Source organism: Triticum urartu, chromosome 6A (assembly GCF_056163025.1).
Source record: "Triticum urartu cultivar PI428250 chromosome 6A, HENAU_Tu73, whole genome shotgun sequence".
NCBI lineage: Eukaryota > Viridiplantae > Streptophyta > Magnoliopsida > Poales > Poaceae > Triticum > Triticum urartu.
Window position 1 is genome coordinate 319,645,287 of NC_141878.1, and position 17,856 is coordinate 319,663,142.

The following is a 17,856-nucleotide window of genomic DNA, read 5'->3' on the forward strand; positions in this document are numbered from 1 at the left end:
CTCATCGAGCCAGCAGCCAGCCGAGCGCTCCAGAGGCTCGATCAGCCAAGGCTTGATGCCGGACAGGATGAGGCCATTTGCTCGCTCCACTTGGCCATTTGACTGTGGATGGGCGACGGACGCTAGGTCCAGTCGGATGCCCTGTGTTGTGCAGAAACGGGCCAAGGCGCCTTTGGCAAAATTTGTGCCGTTGTCGGTGATGATGCTATGTGGTATGCCGTACCGAATTGTGATATCGGCGATGAAAGTCACGGCAGTTGGACCGTTCAGCTTCTTGATTGGCTTCGCTTCTATCCACTTGGTGAACTTGTCCACTGCGACAAGTAAGTGAGTTAAGCCACCTCGTGCTGTCTTGAATGGTCCCACCATGTCTAGACCCCAAACTATGAAAGGCCAGGCAATGGGGATGGTCTTGAGTGCAGAAGCTGGCTAGTGCGGCTTAGAGCTGAACTTCTGGCACCCTTTGCATTTTTGGACCAACTCCTTGGCCTACAAAGATTGTGTGAATGATTGTATATTGTACCATGGTGACTACAAAGATTTGCGTGCATGTCCCACATGCAAGCATCCACGATAAAAGCATAGGAGAGCAAAGGACAAGTACATATTCTTTACGGAAGCTTGTGTGAATGATTGTATATTGTACGGTGGTGACTACAAAGATTTGCGTGCATGTCCCACATGCAAGCATCCACGATAAAAGCGCAGGAGAGCAAAGGACAAGTACATATTGGACGACAAGATCAAGACAAGAATCCCATTCAATGTTGTTTGGTACTTGCCTTTAATTCCAAGGTTGATGCATTTGTTTGCAAACCCTAGAGAGGCAAAGAGGTTGCGGTGGCATCATGATGAGCGAAATGTGGATAGGTTTATGAGGCACCCGAAAGATGGGGCTCGGTGGGAATTAATCGACAACAAGTTTGAAAAAATTGCCAAGGATCCTAGAAGTATAAGGCTCGGGGAGTGTACTGACGAGATGAATCCTTCTGGCGATATGAGCACCAATCACAGCACATGGCCGGTGCTTCTATGCATATATAACCTAGCTCCTTGGTTGTGTATGAAGAAAAAATACATTATGATGTCAATGATTATCCAAGGCCCGAAGCAACCTGGAAATGACATCGACATTTACTTTCATCTACTGGTAGAAGAACTGCTGACAGTGTGGATAGATGCGCCTGCTGTAAAATGTTAAGATGCTTACAGAATGGAGATTTTCGATCTACATGCGATGCTGGCGCACACCATTAAAGATATGCTGGCATTAGGCAACACATCGGGGCAGAAAACAAAGGGAGATGTAGGGTGTGTCACATTCATGGATAGGATAGCTAGCAGAAGACATCCCAACTCGCACAAAACAGTGTATTTGCGCCATCGTAGGTTCTTACGGAAACCTCATCCATACCGAAAGATGAAAGCTGAATTTGATGGTATGGCAGAGGCAGGTGCGGGCCCAAGAACCTATGACGGGGGGGGTCCACAACATGGCTAACAAAATTAATGTTGTGCTTGGCAAGAACCACCCTTTGACGGTGAAACAAACACTCAAGGGTCAAGTGTTTAAGAAGAAATCGATGTTCTTGAAATTACCTTACTGGGAGATTCTACGTGTATGTCACTACATCGATGTCATGCGCGTAGGGAAGAATGTATGTGAAAGCATCCTTGGTACTCTGCTCAAGATTAAAGGTAAAATAAAGGATGGTGACGGTTCACGGCTCGATATGCTTGCTGATCAATCAAAATGCAAGAGTGAAGCAGAAGATGATGACAAATTCATCAAAGCTCGCCAGAGTTACAATTTCAGTACAAAAGAAGCAACACAGTTCTTCACCTATTTGTTGTCAGTTAAGACACCCTCTTCCTACTGCGCAAACATCAGAAGTCTCATGGATGTGAGCTCGGGTAAAATGAATTTGGGACACATGAAGTCACATGATTGCCACGTAATGTTGACACAAATCCTTCCGGTGGCCATCAGGAATCTGATGGACAAAGATATAAGGAACACACTCATTGACCTCTGTGATTTCTTCAACCAACTATGGCAGAAAGTTGTAGATCCTGAAGAGTTGGATCATATGCAAGTAGATATTGCAAGAATATTGTCCAACCTAGAGATGTTTTTCCCACCATCAGTCTTTGATGTCATGGTCCATCTCAATGTGCACCTTGTCGATGAGATAAAGTATTGTGGTCCAGTGTTTCTTCACAACATGTATCCCTTCGAGCGGTTCATGGGAATACTGAAGCGCTTTTGTCGGAACCGAAACCATCCAGAGACAAGCATCCTACAAGGTTATACCGCGGAGGAGCTGGTTGAGTTTTGCACCGAATACATGAAACAAAGACCTATAGGTTTGCCCCTCTCTCGCCACTAGGGAAGGCTGAAAGGTAAGTCGGTCCTTGTTGGAACGCAAATGGCTGCACCCGGAGAATTGGCAGAGAAAGCCCATTTGACAGTACTGCTTAACAGCCTAGTTCTCAGCACTTATGCCAAAGAACACTTGGCGGAGATACGCCAAAGCTTCTTACCAATGGTGCCTTCATCAGATGTGGAGATGAAGGAGCACACTAAGAACTACGCCGAATGGCTGAAGAATCATTTGGCACAAGGATCCATCGATGACATTGCTACGTGGTTGGTGCAAAAGCCATCACCTATGGTGTTGATGTACCAAGCATATGACATAAATGGATACACGTTCTACACTGAGGAACGTGATCAGAAGACCTCATATAAGAACAGCTATGTTCGAATAGGATGCATGACTGTAAATGAAGCTGATAAAAGGGTATACTATGGAACCATCAAAGAGATTTGGGAGCTTGACTATGTGAAAGGTAAGGTGGCATTATTCAGGTGCGCATGGATCCCTCTTGGTCAGGTAAGGATTGATGAGTACAAGAAGACCTATGTTAACAGTACAACGATGGCATATCACGCGGACCCATTCATTCTTGCCAGCGATGCTACCCAAATTTTCTTTGTGGATGACCCCTTGCATAAGAACTACCATTTAGCGATGAATGGGAAGAGAAGAGTACTGGGTGTCGATGATGTTGCTGATGAGGACGAGTACGGTGAATTTGATGAGTTGCTAGCCAAGGGATCACGCGCCCGTGTAACAGAGCAGCGTTAATTCATCAAAAAAACCAAGTCCATTCGGGTTCAACGTAATGATCCCAATTCCCCCATGTACATGGGAATTAAGCCATAAGACTAGTCTTTATGCCCACCCTGTAACTTAATTTGTTCAATTTAGAACTGTCACGTGTACTGAATTTGTGAGTTATGCCCGGTTTTCTGTTGATGTAAGAACCGTTAATGTGTTGACCTTGATATGATGTCAGCTCAGGAAATGAATTTGAATTATTTTTTGTTATTATTATTATTATATCATAGAGGTAGCACACTCAATTGATCTCACTACAGTATGTGTTAACAAAAATATGCAATCTGGTTTGAGAATAGCACACGGTTCATTGATGAAAGCCATGTGCCGACCAAACCCCGTCCACAATCTAAGTCGTGCTTTCTGATTGGCTAGAACCCAAACCCCACGGATCGTACGTCTGCACCGTTGGATGCTCCCAGAACGAATGGCGATCCTCATCCCTTTCGACAGCACATGTAAATGTTTTCAAATATCCCCTCCCAAAAAAATGTTTTCAAATAGCACACGGTTCACACACGAAAGCCGTGTGTCTACCAAACCGTGGCCGATGCCCCCCCTTTTCTGCGCGCGCGATCTGAGTTGTGCGTTCTGATTAGCCAGAACCCAAACCCCACGGATCGTACGTCTACACCGTTGGATGCTCCTAGATCGAACGGCGATCCCCATCCCTTTCGACAACACATGCCATTCCGTTTGTAATTTTATTTTTATGCACAAAATGCACGTTAATCTCAAAAATGTCTTAAATATAGCTAACGATACGTGAAATGCACCAGAAAATAAAACCCGTGGTATAATGGTGATTGCGTACCGTGGAAATTTTTATGAGGACAAACGATGAAGTCATCGACCACAGGAGTTTGAATTGACACATCTCCTTTTGGAAACCATGATCCTTCATGTGAGATGCTCCGGCTTGGAAGGAGCGGTCATCAAAACTTGTGCCAAACTTTACCATTTTTTTCCACAGGATCGTGAGAGCACACCACGAGCACACATCGATTTTGATGATGTCCGAACTCCATCTGAATTTCCTGTTATTAAAATAACAACTAGGCATACGCTAGTGGCCACACCTCGCAGCCAAAATGTTTGAAACTTCTCCCCACTTCTCGAACAAACGGATGAAAACTCACAAAGCGATGCACAAATGATTTGTACACCTTCTTTGCTAGGCTGATAGTAAGGGGTATCATAGCCAGTATCATGCATGCCAACTAGGCAATTTTGATGAGCTCTCATGGAATTAAATGAAGAAAGAGAGGGTTAAGTATCATATCTTGAAACTTTATCATAATAAATGATATGCTAGCTACTATGTGTCATGCATGACAATATGAATAAAGTACTACATATGATACTAGCTACTCTATGATACTATGCATTGGACTAGCCACATTGGAGTAACTTCATTAGTAACATCGAGTCCAACTCAATAAATTTGCTTATGTGGCAATGAGTTAATGAGGAGAGAGGTAGTTTGAGTAACTTAGCTAGTTTTTTTGTGAATGGAGTAACTTAGCTAGTTACTGTAACATCACATGTCCCAATGTAATATGAGTCTATAACCTAATAAATGAGGCTTTGCATGTTACCATACTTATGTTACTACCCACTATGAAAGGTAGTAACATAGTCTAGGGATATGTGTATGTTACTAGTGTAATGTTACTCTCCATTGTGGCTAGTCTTAGAGCAAGTACAATAGTGCGGTGACATAAGCAGGCTATAAGGAATAGAATAATATATATGTGCTTATTAGTTGGAGGAAAGAGAAGAGGAGAGAGAAGAGAAGCGGGCTCTTGGTTAGTACAGCCAGCTGCAACACGAGACCCAAGACACTTTGTGAGGATGTAAGGTGGGCCAACTATTAATAAACTAGTACGTATTTAAAACTTATTATTGTACATGCCCATTAAGAGGTTGGATGTATATGACATGGCAACGTCTTATAGCCGACCATTGGCTCTATTATTAACCATGCTCTTAGTGAGGTAGCTAGTATATCATAGACTAGCTAGTATCATACTCCCTCCTTTCCGGTTTAGGCTGGTTGTAATGGTAGTATCGTAAGCGGTATCATGCATGCCAACTAGACTTTCTGGATGATGTGGCACACAATTAAATGAGGAAAGAGAGGATGTGGTATCAGACTACCCACAGTGGGAGTAGCAAGGTAGTAACATCACACATATCTAGATAAAATAGATGATGTGGCAAGCAATAAATGAAGAAAGAGAGGAAAGTGGTAACATAGCTAGTTACTAGTAGTATGAGTAACATCACACATATCAAGGCAAGATGAGTCTATAGCCTAATAAATGAAGTGTTGCATGTTACTACACATATGTTACTTCCCACTATAGAGGTAGTAAGATAGACTAGTAACATATGCATGTTACTAGTCTACGTTACTACCCATTGTGCTTAGTCTCATATCATGATACCGCATCATATTAAATGTTGTACTACTTTGTGTGATGTATGATAATTAATAAGGCAACCTAAGATACTAACTTATGATACTATACATTACAGAAGTAGTATCATACACTAGTATATATCATATACATAAACACTATTCTGATCACGGGATCAGAATAATATTCTGATCACAACCTGAACTGCTTGAGTAACGCGCCTGAACTTCCCTCTTTACGAACCCGACCTTCGGGCTATCTTCGCAACCGTGGCTTCCCCCGCGAATTATTCTAGTTAGTCATGTTCTATATGATGTTAGTGTAATCTAGAAACGTTTTTAACTAAATACCGGTTTTAAATAGGAATCTCGCTCGTTGACGGATTTTGCTCTCGGGTCATGATGAAATTGCATTTTTTTCCAATTTTATTGCCTGAGTTGTTCGACATGAACTTCTCCCAGTGCTAGGTTGAACTTCCGCCAACATTGCCCAAAGGGGGCTTGCGATATACCGTCGCAAAGCTATGGACACCAGTATCATGACCCAAGTTAAAATTTTGCAAAATGTAAGCGGTTTAAGAGCAGTTTTCAAAACTGTTTTTTCTTCATACAAAAAACGTGAATCGTATTTTCGATCGCATTTCTAAACCGTTATTGCAATGAGGCAAATAATATGGCGTTGGAAAGCTGCTGCAAAACCGCTCCTTCCACATGTTGAAAGGTTTCTCTAATTCCCTACGGTTAAAGAGTAATTTGGAAAATCGTATAATTTCACAAACCGAACAGCCGAGTTCATATTTTTGATGTCATTTCTAAACGGCTAATCCAATTGAGGCAAATTATATGGCGTTGGAAAGCTTATGAAAATGCGCTACTTTTTCATGTAGAAAGTGTTTTCTAATTTTGAACGGTTTAAGAGTAATTTAGAAAACAGTACAAGTTCCACCGAGTTTGTATTTTCGATCTGTTTTTTTAACTGTACGTCCGAATGCAGCAATTGATATGGCGTTGGAAAGCTTGAGGAAATGCGAAACTTTTTGGTATATATTGTTTCTCCCAATTCCTTACTGTTTTAAGTCAATTTTGAAAATGGCTAAAACGTATTTTCGCCGTGATTTCTACAAACTTTATCGGAATGGGGCAAGTAATATACCATTGAAAAGCTAAGGAAAATGCGAAACTTGTCATGTTGATGGTTTTCTTTGATTCCTAGCCGTTTTCAAGTAATCTCGAAAATGGCGAGATCATTTGTTTTGCCTTTATCGCGAAACAGATTCTTCAAAAATGCACCGTGTGAAGAACGTGAACTTCTCGGCATGTCTACTTGAACTTCACTCTGTTTTTCACGTGCTTTTTTTGCCCGTAGCTCTCCATCCACTCACCGGAATTGAGCGAGTAATATACCGGTAGAAAGCTGATGTAAACATGCAACTTTCCCGTGTTGATCATTTTTTCATACTCGCGACGGTTTAAAAAAAATCATCTCAAATTCATTCACTATAGTAGTCGAACTTCCTCCTGTTTTCACGCTGAACTTCTGTGACGTATTTTCGTTTGTAATTTTCTCATCCATTTCATCAGTGTTACGCAAATGATATTCCTTTTGTACAAACCTCTCTCACAATATGTTTTTAACATTCTCCGACCGAGGACTTGAATTTATAACAACAACAAAATTGGACCTTGCCTTTTAATTCATTTTTCACATATTAAATACAGACCATGTAGTACATGACCCTTTTCCATTTTTATATTTTGAATTTTTTATTTTCTTTTTGAAATCAAATTGCTCCGAAATAAAAACTAAACTTCTTTGTGGATTGAGAGAATTATTTTAAAACGCAAAAAAGCAATATTTTTTGTGTTTTCTAAACATAGAAATACAAGGTGAACCACTCTCGCAAGAATTTTTGAACTTCCCCGGACTGAGCACTTGAACTTCTTTCAACAAACCCTTTAACCTTTTATTTTTCTATGCTTCTATTCTCACCTGAAATGCATTCCTTGCAGTACTTGAATTTCTCGTTATTTTCATTATGAACTTCTTTCAACATATGAGAATTTTTTGAATACAAAAAAACGTGTTTTAAATGGTATACATGAAAATTTTAAACCGTTCGTCAAAATGTGTCACATAATATACCGGTAGAAAGCTTATGAATAGCATCAAGTTTTTCATGTAGACATGTGTTACAAATTCGTTGACGTCTCAGAGTAGTTTTTAAAATGGCAAAACAACGTTGTTTTTTTGCCTTTTTTCAACATGTAAATGAAAGACGGACGTCTCGCACATGAATTTTGAAGTATGCTAGGAGGAGCATGTGAACTTCTTGCAACAAATCTTTCAAGCCTTTTATTTTATATTCTTATATACTTATCTGAAACGTATTCCGTGTAGTAGTTGACTTCCCGTTGTTTTCACCTTGAACTTCTGTCACATATTTTTTGTTTGTAATTCCTCACACGTTGCTTGGATTTCCACCAATGATAAACCATTAGAAACATGTTGAAAGGACGCAACTTTTTAATATGATTAAACTCTTTTTCCAAACAACATACACCAATTTGTTTTTAACTGTTTATTTTGGAATAAGAATATGATATACCCTTGGAAATTTGTTGAATAAAAAGAACATTTTTTTGTCAGGCATTGTGTTTCAAATTTGTAATGGATTGATAAAATTGTTTTAAAACACAAACAAAATTTTTATGTGTTTTTGCACAAGTAAATACATAGTGAACCTCCTTTACAAGAATTTTTGAACTTCATGGGCCGACCACGTGAACTTCTAGCTAAAGTCTTTTTATTCTTTTTATATGAAACACACTCCATGTAGTAGTTGAACCGATGATTGGTTTCACTTTGAACTACTATCTGTTTTTTACCCATAAATCCTAAAACATTCATAGTATTATTCTTCAGAGAAAAAAATATATAGTTTTAGAATCATACAATTTTTCTTAAAATTGAACTTCTTGCTTCCATTCTTCCTCAAAACAAAAAGAATTTCAATTTTTCGTATACATTGAACTACTCCTTTATTTTAATTTGAACTTCTTCATTTTTATTCTTTAGTAACAAAAACAACTTAAGATTTTTATAAATATCGACCATCTCTATGTTTGTAATTTGGACTTCTTAGTTTATTTCCTTGTAGTAACGGCAAAATCCTAGTTTTCTAATAAATATTGAACCGACCCGCTATTTAAATATGAACTTCTAGAGTAAATGGTGAAAATCTTATTTTTGAACCTCTTTGTGTATTTTTCAGAAATGGTAAGAATTGTTTTTTAGTAAATGTCGAACTTCTTCGTTATTTCAAACTGAACTTCTTAGTTTATTCGTTAGTAACGGGAAAAATTCGAGTTTTTGCAATAAATATTGAACTGCTCTATTTTTTAAATTAACCTTCTTGGTTTATTATTTAGTAATGAGGAAAATCTAAGTTTTTCATATACATTGTATTATTCTATTTTTTTTAATTGAACTTCTTGGTTTTTCAATTTGGATTTCTTGGTGTTATCCATTAGTAACGGTTCAAGTCTTAGTTATGTGGAGAACATCAAACCGCCCAATTATTTAAATTTGAACTTCTAGAGGTTTTAAAAAAACAAAAAAAAATCTATTGTATATACTTTTTGAACTGCTCTTTTTTTAACTTGACCTTCTTGGTATCTTAATAAACGTTGGACTTCTCCATTATTTAAGTTTGAGCCTCTAGGTTTTTCGTAGAAATGAGGAAAATCCATTTTCTCTAAAAGCACAAGAACAAATAGTTGAACATCAAATTGATGATTTTATTTCTTCAGTAACAGGGAAAATCTAAGTTTTTTTATATTATTTTGCTCTATGTACTATATTGGACGTCTTGGTTTTATTTCTTTCGTTTAAAAAAAACCCAGTTTTTCAATAAACATGGAACGCTCCGCTCTTTTAATTTCAACTTCTAGGTTCATTTAGAAATGGTGAAATCAATTTTTTTAATAATTTTTGAACTGCTCTATTTTATAGTTTGACCTTCTTGGGATTTCTTTAGAAACGTGAAAAAATGTTGTTGTTACTTCATTTGAACTTCTTGATTTTTTAGAAATGGGAAAGTTCCAAAAAGTTATAAACATTCAACTGATATGTTATTTTAATTTGAACCTTTCTTCCTTTTTGACCTTTTTTTGTTTATTTTACAAACTGCAAGTGTGTTGTTCTTTCTGAACTTTTTGTTTTTTAGTGTAAACAAACATCTATAGCGTCACAGGAACAAATTAACAACAATCTTTCCGTCATTCTCGTTTTGACATTTCCAAAAGAAAAAAATGAGTGCAAGGACACAGCCATAATAGAACATTTTTTGGAATGTGATCCGTATAGAAAAGACACTCGTTTCTCGGAATTAAGGTACATTTTGTTTTATACACTAAAAGTAGTGAATTGTATCCACCACTCATTTGTTTATGCTCATCCTTTGCCACTTTGACCACCGCACATGCCTTCTGTTTGAATATCCCATGTTGTTTTTTCTTCTGTTGCATTGCGCCCTTACGTTGAATGCCTTCTTTTACCAAACTGCTACTGCAGTACACATATATATAACTAAATTTATTCCTATTTAAATTGAACTGTTTTTTCGAGAGCACGCGAAAGGCGTGCCTTAACTTTATAGAAAGGGAGAAAAATATTTACAAGATATTACAAGCCGCAAGCATCACCCGAAGGCGTGCCTACATCCTCCTCAACCAGCTCCAAAGCGACTACTCACAAAATTGCAGCACTCCAATCTCTCTCGCCAATGCCCATAATTGACGTTCCCTGAGAATGTTCCAGACCGTATCTAGTTCATTACACATGTTGCTCCTACCAAGAACCATACTATTCCTCTGCTTCCATAAATTCCAACAGACCAACGTGACCAAAGAATCGAAGTCCTTCCACTGTACCTTGGGTACCCTCTTCCTCGAAGCTACCCACCAGTCCTCCACCCTTTCATGTCCATGTGGCAACAGCTCCAAAGGGATCTCAACCTTGATGAAGCATTGAAACCACACCTGACTGGCATAGACGCAATGTATGAGGATGTGATCAACCGTGTCCTCCTCCTGCTTGCACAAAAAGCAAGGTGAGATCATGTCCTGCAATCCGTGCCTCACTCGTCTGTCCGAAGTCCAAATCCTGTATTGGACGGCCTAGCAAACCGCTGGTAAACAACTTTTTGGACTGCTATAATACACATAGAAAACTCAATACATTTCAAATGCTAAAACCAAAAAGATCATAGAATGGTTGAATACAGAATCATTCATTTTTTTCTATACAAATCTGATGAGCTAGCACATACAATTTTCAATTATCAGGAATAAGAATAAACACCCACATGGGTGGCCAAATGCTACCCATCTACAGTAGCACAACAAGTTGATTTCCCAAAATTTCTGTTGTATATAATCTTCAGAGCAACAACAACTAATTTTGTACGACGGCAGAAGTCAATAGTGACATCACGCACACACACAACATGCCGTCCGTGGTCATCGCCACGGACACTGTTCGCTGATGTCAGGAGGTCCTGTGTCGCTCTGGTTAATCTATGATTCAACAAAGAGAAAGCCATGGAGAAATGTGCAAACGGGAGAGGAAGCGAGCAGGGACATAAAACTGAACTTTTATCTGGCGCAAAGCTGAACTTTTTTGAATCTAAAGACACACTAGTAGAAGAAGAGTAGCAATAAACCAGGAGCACGCGAGGTAATGGATGCTGCTTCAAGGCAAGCTAGCTGCTTTTCCCATGAGAACATGGTAATAGATGCCATCAGCACGCTGTGCTGATATTGCGGCCAAGCAACTGTTCGATTCGAGGCCTGGACACCAACGCAAGCAAGGAGGAAGACAAGGGAGGCTCAACTAGGACTGCACTACGACAAACTTGCTGATGCCGACCCGTGCTGCGATCTTTCGAACAGTAGGAAGCCGGCGCAACTTCCTGGCAGAGTCACCCGGACACGTCTACTGTAGAACTGCAGGTCGAGGCCTCCTCTACCTGCAGGCCGAGGTCTTCTCCATCTGCAGGTGGTGGCGAGGTAGGCACGGTGGACGACGACATGTGCGGCGATGGGGAGCATAGCGCCAGCGGCAGGGCGAGCCGGTGGGAAGCTCGAGGCGAGCGGCAGATGGCGTCAGCATGGAGTGTGCGGGTCTCTGTCGGCGCGCCAGGGAGGAACTGGATCCTCGTCGGAGGATCTGGGACTTTTCTCGGAGGTGGATCACAGATGCGGCAGAAGTGGCTCACGGGGGTCTTCATCCACAGAGGGGCGGGCTGCAGCGAGATCCCGGTGACCTGTGGAGGGTGGTGGTGCGCCGGCAGCCCAAGATGTTGAGGAGCGGTCGTGGCGGCGAGATGTAAGGGCGGAGCTCGGTTGGCGGTGCGTGGGCGGGCGGCCGCAGGAGCACGACGCGTGGGCAAAAGGAAGCGCGCCGGCCGCCGGGGAGAGAGCGCACCGGCGACGTGGGACACGAGGAAGGCGACGCAGTGGTGGCCGCCGCCATGGGTTGAAGCAGGGGGAGGGAGGCTGCCGCCTTAGGTAGAATGTTAGGAACGAGCTATTCTTCCTCTACCCGAACCCTAGCCAAGCTTGGAAGGGGAATTTCATGGAGGATTTGAGGTAGCTTGCTGATCCGCCCAACCACCCACACAGCAAGTTCCAAATACAGAGTAGCCAAGCCGTTCCTTCCTTCCTTCCTGTCCACTCCTACCAGAGCCATCTATTTATACGACAGTTACAAGGCCTAGTGGGCCCACTCATGACCTGCAAGCCATTTTGGATGACACAGTCTCTCGTGGGCCTGAACGATACTTCTCCGGTTGGGCCTAGTGCCTCCTCTTGGTTTGCCAGCCCAGTTCCCGCCATGTCGTCAGTAGTAGATGAAGGAGAGCTGTTGACACCCCCCTGACCTTGAGAAGCGGCTTGACCCCAAGCCGGTGCCCGGGGAAACTTTTGCTTCAATGATTCGAGATCTTCCCAGGTTGCAGCATCCGAGGCACCATCATTTCATTGGATAAGGCCCTGAGGAATTATGCGTTTGCCTTCCTGTCGAACGCGACACTGTAGAATCTGCGTGGGCACTAGCAACAAGGAATTAGGAACAGGTAATTCAGAAAGAACTTGCTGATGAGGGGCAACGAATTTCTTGAGCTGTGACACATGGAATACTGGATGGATCTTGCTTGCAGCAGGTAAGGCCATGCGATAAGCAACAGAGCCAATCTTGGCCGTAATAGGATATGGACCATAGTAGCGAAATGCTAGCTTATGGTGAGCTCGGTGGACAACAAATGATTGCACATACGGCTGGAGTTTAAGGAACACCAAATCTCCCTCTTGAAACTCACGTTTTGTTCGGTGCTTGTCAGCCTGAACTTTCATGCGGTTCTGAGCACGCAGTAAGTATTGCCGGACTGATTCAATGACAACGTTTCTCTCATCCAACCATTGTTGAACATCAGTGACAGCAATAGTATCTGATGCAGATACTCCAAAGTAGTAAGGGCTATGACCATATAGTACCTCAAATGGAGATTTATTCAGAGAAGAATGCCAATTGGTATTATACCAAAGCTCACACATAGGAAGCCACTTAGCCCATTGCTTGGGATGCGCACTAATGAAACATCGGAGATAACATTCAATCTGCTGATTGACACGTTCAGTTTGACCATCCGTAGCAGGATGGTAAGCAGAGCTCATCTTCAGTTGACACCCAGTTTTGGAGAAGAAGGTTTTCCAGAACGAACTAGTGAAGATAGGATCCCTGTCAGAGACAACAAACTTGGGCATACTATTCAACTTGTAGATATTGTCCAGAAAAATATCAGCCACTCTGTTTGCTGTAAAGGGGTGCTTGAGAGGTAAGAAATGACCATATTTAGTGAACTTATCAATTACCACCAAGATACAATCAACATTACCAAAGAGAGGCAAGCCAGAGATAAAATCCATGCTAACTGTATGCCAAGCTCTAGGTGGAACAGGTAGAGGAGCTAGTAAGCCAGGATAAGAAACCCTTTCTGGTTTAGCTTGCTGACAAATCAAACAAGATGCAACTCTGTTCTGAATAAACTTCTTCATGCCAGACCATCGGAACAAGGAATGGATTCTTTTGTAGGTGACAGGAAAACCAGAATGTCCACCTACTGGGCTGTCATGGAAGGCTGCAAAGATTTTCTCATGTAGGGCTGGAGAATTACCTATCCAGAGACATCCTTTGTAATGAAGAGCACCATTGATAAGCTGGTAGTGAGGCTTAGCATCAGACTTGATAGCTAACTGTTGAAGGAGCTCCTCACAAAAAGAATCAAACTGATAGCTTGCTATAATCTCAGAAAGCCAATCGGACTGAACATGTACCAAGGAGAGAAGTTCGGCAACATCATGTGGTCTTCTAGACAAGGAGTCAGCTGCAGAATTGTCACTGCCTTTTTTATAAATGAGGGTATAAGATAAACCCATAAGCTTAGTTAGTGCTTTCTGTTGCCATGCAGTGTGTAATCTCTGATTATTGAGATGAACCAAGCTCTTCTGATCAGTCTTGATAATGAATTCTTTCACCAGTAGATAAGGCCTCCATTGCTCCACTTCTAACAATATGGCCAAATATTCTTTTTCATAAACTGAGAGTGTTTGAGTACTGGGGCCTAATGCCTTACTGATAAAAGCCAGAGGATGATCATCTTGCATTAACACTGCTCCAACACCCACATCACAAGCATCAGTCTCAATAACAAAAGGTTTGTTAAAATCTGGCAGAGCCAGAACAGGAGCTTGGACAAGAGCCTGCTTAAGAACCGTGAAAGCTTCTTCTGCCACAGTGGTCCAAATGAAGGGCACACCCTTTTTTAACAGAGTAGTCAATGGCTTGCTAATAATTGCATAGTGTCTGATGAATTTCCTGTAATAACCTGTAAGGCCTAAGAAACCCCTAACCTCTTTGACATTGGTTGGTGTTGGCCATTGTTGGACAGTTACAATCTTGTTGTCATCAGTTGCTACACCTTCTTCACTAATAACATGGCCCAAAAATGCTATTTTCCTCTGAGCAAAAGCACATTTACTCATTTTAACTTTCCATTCACTTTCTGCTAATAACTGAAGGACTTGTTTCAAATGAGATAAGTGATCAAGAAATGTTTTACTGTAAACTAATATATCATCAAAAAAGACAAGAGCACAAATTCTCAAGACTGGAGACAAGGTATAATTCATAGCCCCTTGAAATGTATTGGGACCACCAGTCAAACCCATAGAAAGCACCAGGAATTCATAATGCCCATTATGTGTGGAAAAAGCTGTTTTAAATTCCTCACCTGGGGCAAATCGAATCTGATGATATCCTGCCTTCAGATCCAACTTAGAGAACTAGGAAGCACCTGCTAATTCATCCAGAATTTCATCCATAGCAGGTATGGGAAATTTGCTTTTCACAGTGATAGCATTCATATGTCTGTAATCAAGCACCAATCTCCAAGTTCCATCCTTCTTTCTGACTAACAAAACTGGAGAAGAAAAGGCTCTTGTACTAACCCTGATCAACCCTTGCTCCAACAGTTCAGCCACTTGTTTTTCCAGCTCGGTTTTGAGGTGAGGAGCCACTCTATAAGGTCTTACTGTCACTGGTCTTGCACCAGGAATGAGAGGAATTTGGTGATCACAATATCTTCTAGGAGGTAATCCTTCAGGAATAGAAAAGACAACTTCAAACTGATCCAATACTGATTTAACTTCTACGGGAATAGGATCTGTATCAGCAGGGATGAGAGCAGATAAAGAAACCACAGCAAATGTAGTGTCATGGGGTAATAAGCCTTGCAGCAGAACCAATTCTCCCTTGTACATGAATGACAACCATTTCTGGGACCAATCTACTTGCATAGGGCTGTGAATACTAAGCCAGTCCACTCCCAAAATGCCATCATAAACTCCCAGAGAAAGAAACTTAAAGTCAGTCTGAAACTCAGAGCCACTAGTAACCCAAGAACAATTAAGTAGCTGAGCAGAAGAAGTTAACTGAGAACCTCCAGCTACTTTGACAGTAGAAGGAGGGCTGGAAACAAACACCTTGCAATTCAGACTATAAAGCACTGTCCAGGAATGAATTAGTGCTGCCAGAGTCAACCAAAAATAAGAGCTGTTTGCCCTGCAATTGCACTGTAAGCTGGATGGTATGAGCAGAAGTTTTGAGGCCAACTTCTGCTTCTGAAATAGACATAACATGATCTGGAGGAGCATTATCATCCTCATAGTAAGAAGAAGAAGAACTGGAGTCCAATTGGTCAATAAGCACCTGCACAAAATGGAATTGGACTGAACTCTTGCATTGGTGATCACGGGACCATTTCTCACCACAAATAAAACATAGTCCCTTGGACTTCTGGAAAGCTCGAAGAGTAGCCCATTTATCATCCACACCGCTAGATGGAATAGGTGCAGGCAATGATTTGGCTTCAGATATTACTGGTCGAGCAAACACCGCAGGTGTAGGAGCAACAGATTTCTTAGGATAAGGAAAAGCTGGTGAAGGACACACCTCACCCAATTCTTCGTGCAACAGCGCCAACTCATATGCAGCGTCCAAATCCTGAGGTTTCTGCATAGCAACAGAATGCTGAACATCTGGTTTTAAACCTTCCTGGAAGCGAGTTAGGTAATGCAGAGGATCTGGAGCAGTTTCATAAGCAGTTAACTGATCATATAATTCAGAGAATCGATCCACATAATCAATGACTGTAGTTTGCTGTGAAATTTGGAAGAACTTGCGGATAAGAAGTTGGTGCTGATTTCTACCAAACCGACTCTGTAATAACTGACAAAAATCACTCCAAGTCGCACGCGGAGCTCGATGCTGAACTGATTCTAACCAACGAGCAACTGCGCCCTCAAACTGAGAAGATGCATACTGAATCCACAAGTGAGCAGGTGTACCCCATAAGGCAAAATAATCCTCACACCGAGATTGCCATAGACGCGGACTACTACCATCAAATCGGGGCAGCTCAACATGTGGCGCAGACAACAATTGCTCAGGTTCAGATTGAAACCGGGACACAGGAGAAATAGGCAGACGCTCACGCGCTCCACAAACAGGTGGAGGAACATACAAATTGCTCGGCCTGGGGCGTGGCTCTGCATCAGCGTGATATTCAGGATGCAGGGGATCAGCCGTACCTGACGAGGAGCCACCTGTCCGGTTGAACGAGGTACCCGAAGAGTGCAGCAATTCCCCACGGGAGCCCTTGTCGTCGGCGAGGCACATCTGGGCGATGTCGACGCCGAGATCCTCGCGCACGGCCTCGATCTTCGAAGTCAACGAGTCGTTGATTCGTGTCGCTGTCTCGTCGAGCATCTTCTGGACGGCCTTGAGGACGAGCTCCTGACTTGAGTGAACATGGGAGTCGACATCGGTGGTGATATTAGCGCGAAGTAGATCGTACATCGCCTTGGATTCCGACGACAGCGCCTCCATGGATGCGGCTCGCCGGCGGACTTGAAGACGAGTACGAGGCGGGTGGGAAAACTCCACGATAGCGGCTGTATCTGATACCAGGTGTTAGGAACGAGCTATTCTTCCTCTACCCGAACCCTAGCCAAGCTTGGAAGGGGAATTTCATGGAGGATTTGAGGTAGCTTGCTGATCCGCCCAACCACCCACACAGCAAGTTCCAAATACAGAGTAGCCAAGCCGTTCCTTCCTTCCTTCCTGTCCACTCCTACCAGAGCCATCTACTTATACGACAGTTACAAGGCCTAGTGGGCCCACTCATGGCCTGCAAGCCATTTCGGATGACGACGGTCTCTCGTCGGCCTGGACGATACTTCTCCGGCTGGGCCTAGTGCCTCCTCTTGGTTTGCCAGCCCAGTTCCCGCCATGTCGTCAGTAGTAGATGAAGGAGAGCTGCTGACATAGAAGCAGGGGAGGGAGACCGCCGGCGGAGAGCCGGACGGAGAGTCCACGACAGCATATGGCGGTGGAGTGCACGGCGGTGGAGGTCGTGGTGCTGCATGGTTGCTAGACGCTGTCGGCCGGCGGCGGCGTTGTGTGGGGATCGGGGATGACAGAGGTGTGTTTTTGTTCGTGTGGGAAGTTCGAGTGGGTAGCCTTTTTAGCGTTTCTAGATTCAGAAACATGCGATCGTACCCTATATAGAGCCGGTGTGATCAAAATAACTATTCTGATATGATACTTCCCATTACAACCAGCCTTATAGG

General features: G+C 42.3%; 1 protein-coding gene across 1 annotated transcript; it reads right to left on the reverse strand.

Annotated features, from left to right (window-relative positions):
* Positions 1-10,176: 10,176 nt before the first annotated feature.
* LOC147965125 (uncharacterized) lies at positions 10,177-12,358 on the reverse strand. Its single transcript, XM_087530301.1, has 3 exons — positions 12,268-12,358; positions 11,637-12,172; positions 10,177-10,698 (listed from the first exon to the last, which is right to left on the reverse strand). The coding sequence occupies exons 1-3, from the start codon at positions 12,356-12,358 to the stop codon at positions 10,354-10,356; spliced, it is 972 nt and encodes a 323-aa protein (XP_087386427.1). The 3' UTR covers positions 10,177-10,353.
* Between the last annotated feature and the right edge of the window lie 5,498 nt (positions 12,359-17,856).

Coding starts and splice junctions, on each gene's coding strand:
- LOC147965125 (XM_087530301.1), bottom strand. CDS start 12,358: ATGGCTCTGGTAGGAGTGGACAGGAAGGAAGGAAGGAACGGCTTGGCT. Junction 12,173..12,267: donor GTGGGTGGTTGGGCGGATCA/GCAAGCTACCTC, acceptor ATTCTACCTAAG/GCGGCAGCCTCCCTCCCCCT. Junction 10,699..11,636: donor GAGAAGACCTCGGCCTGCAG/GTAGAGGAGGCC, acceptor TTGTGCAAGCAG/GAGGAGGACACGGTTGATCA.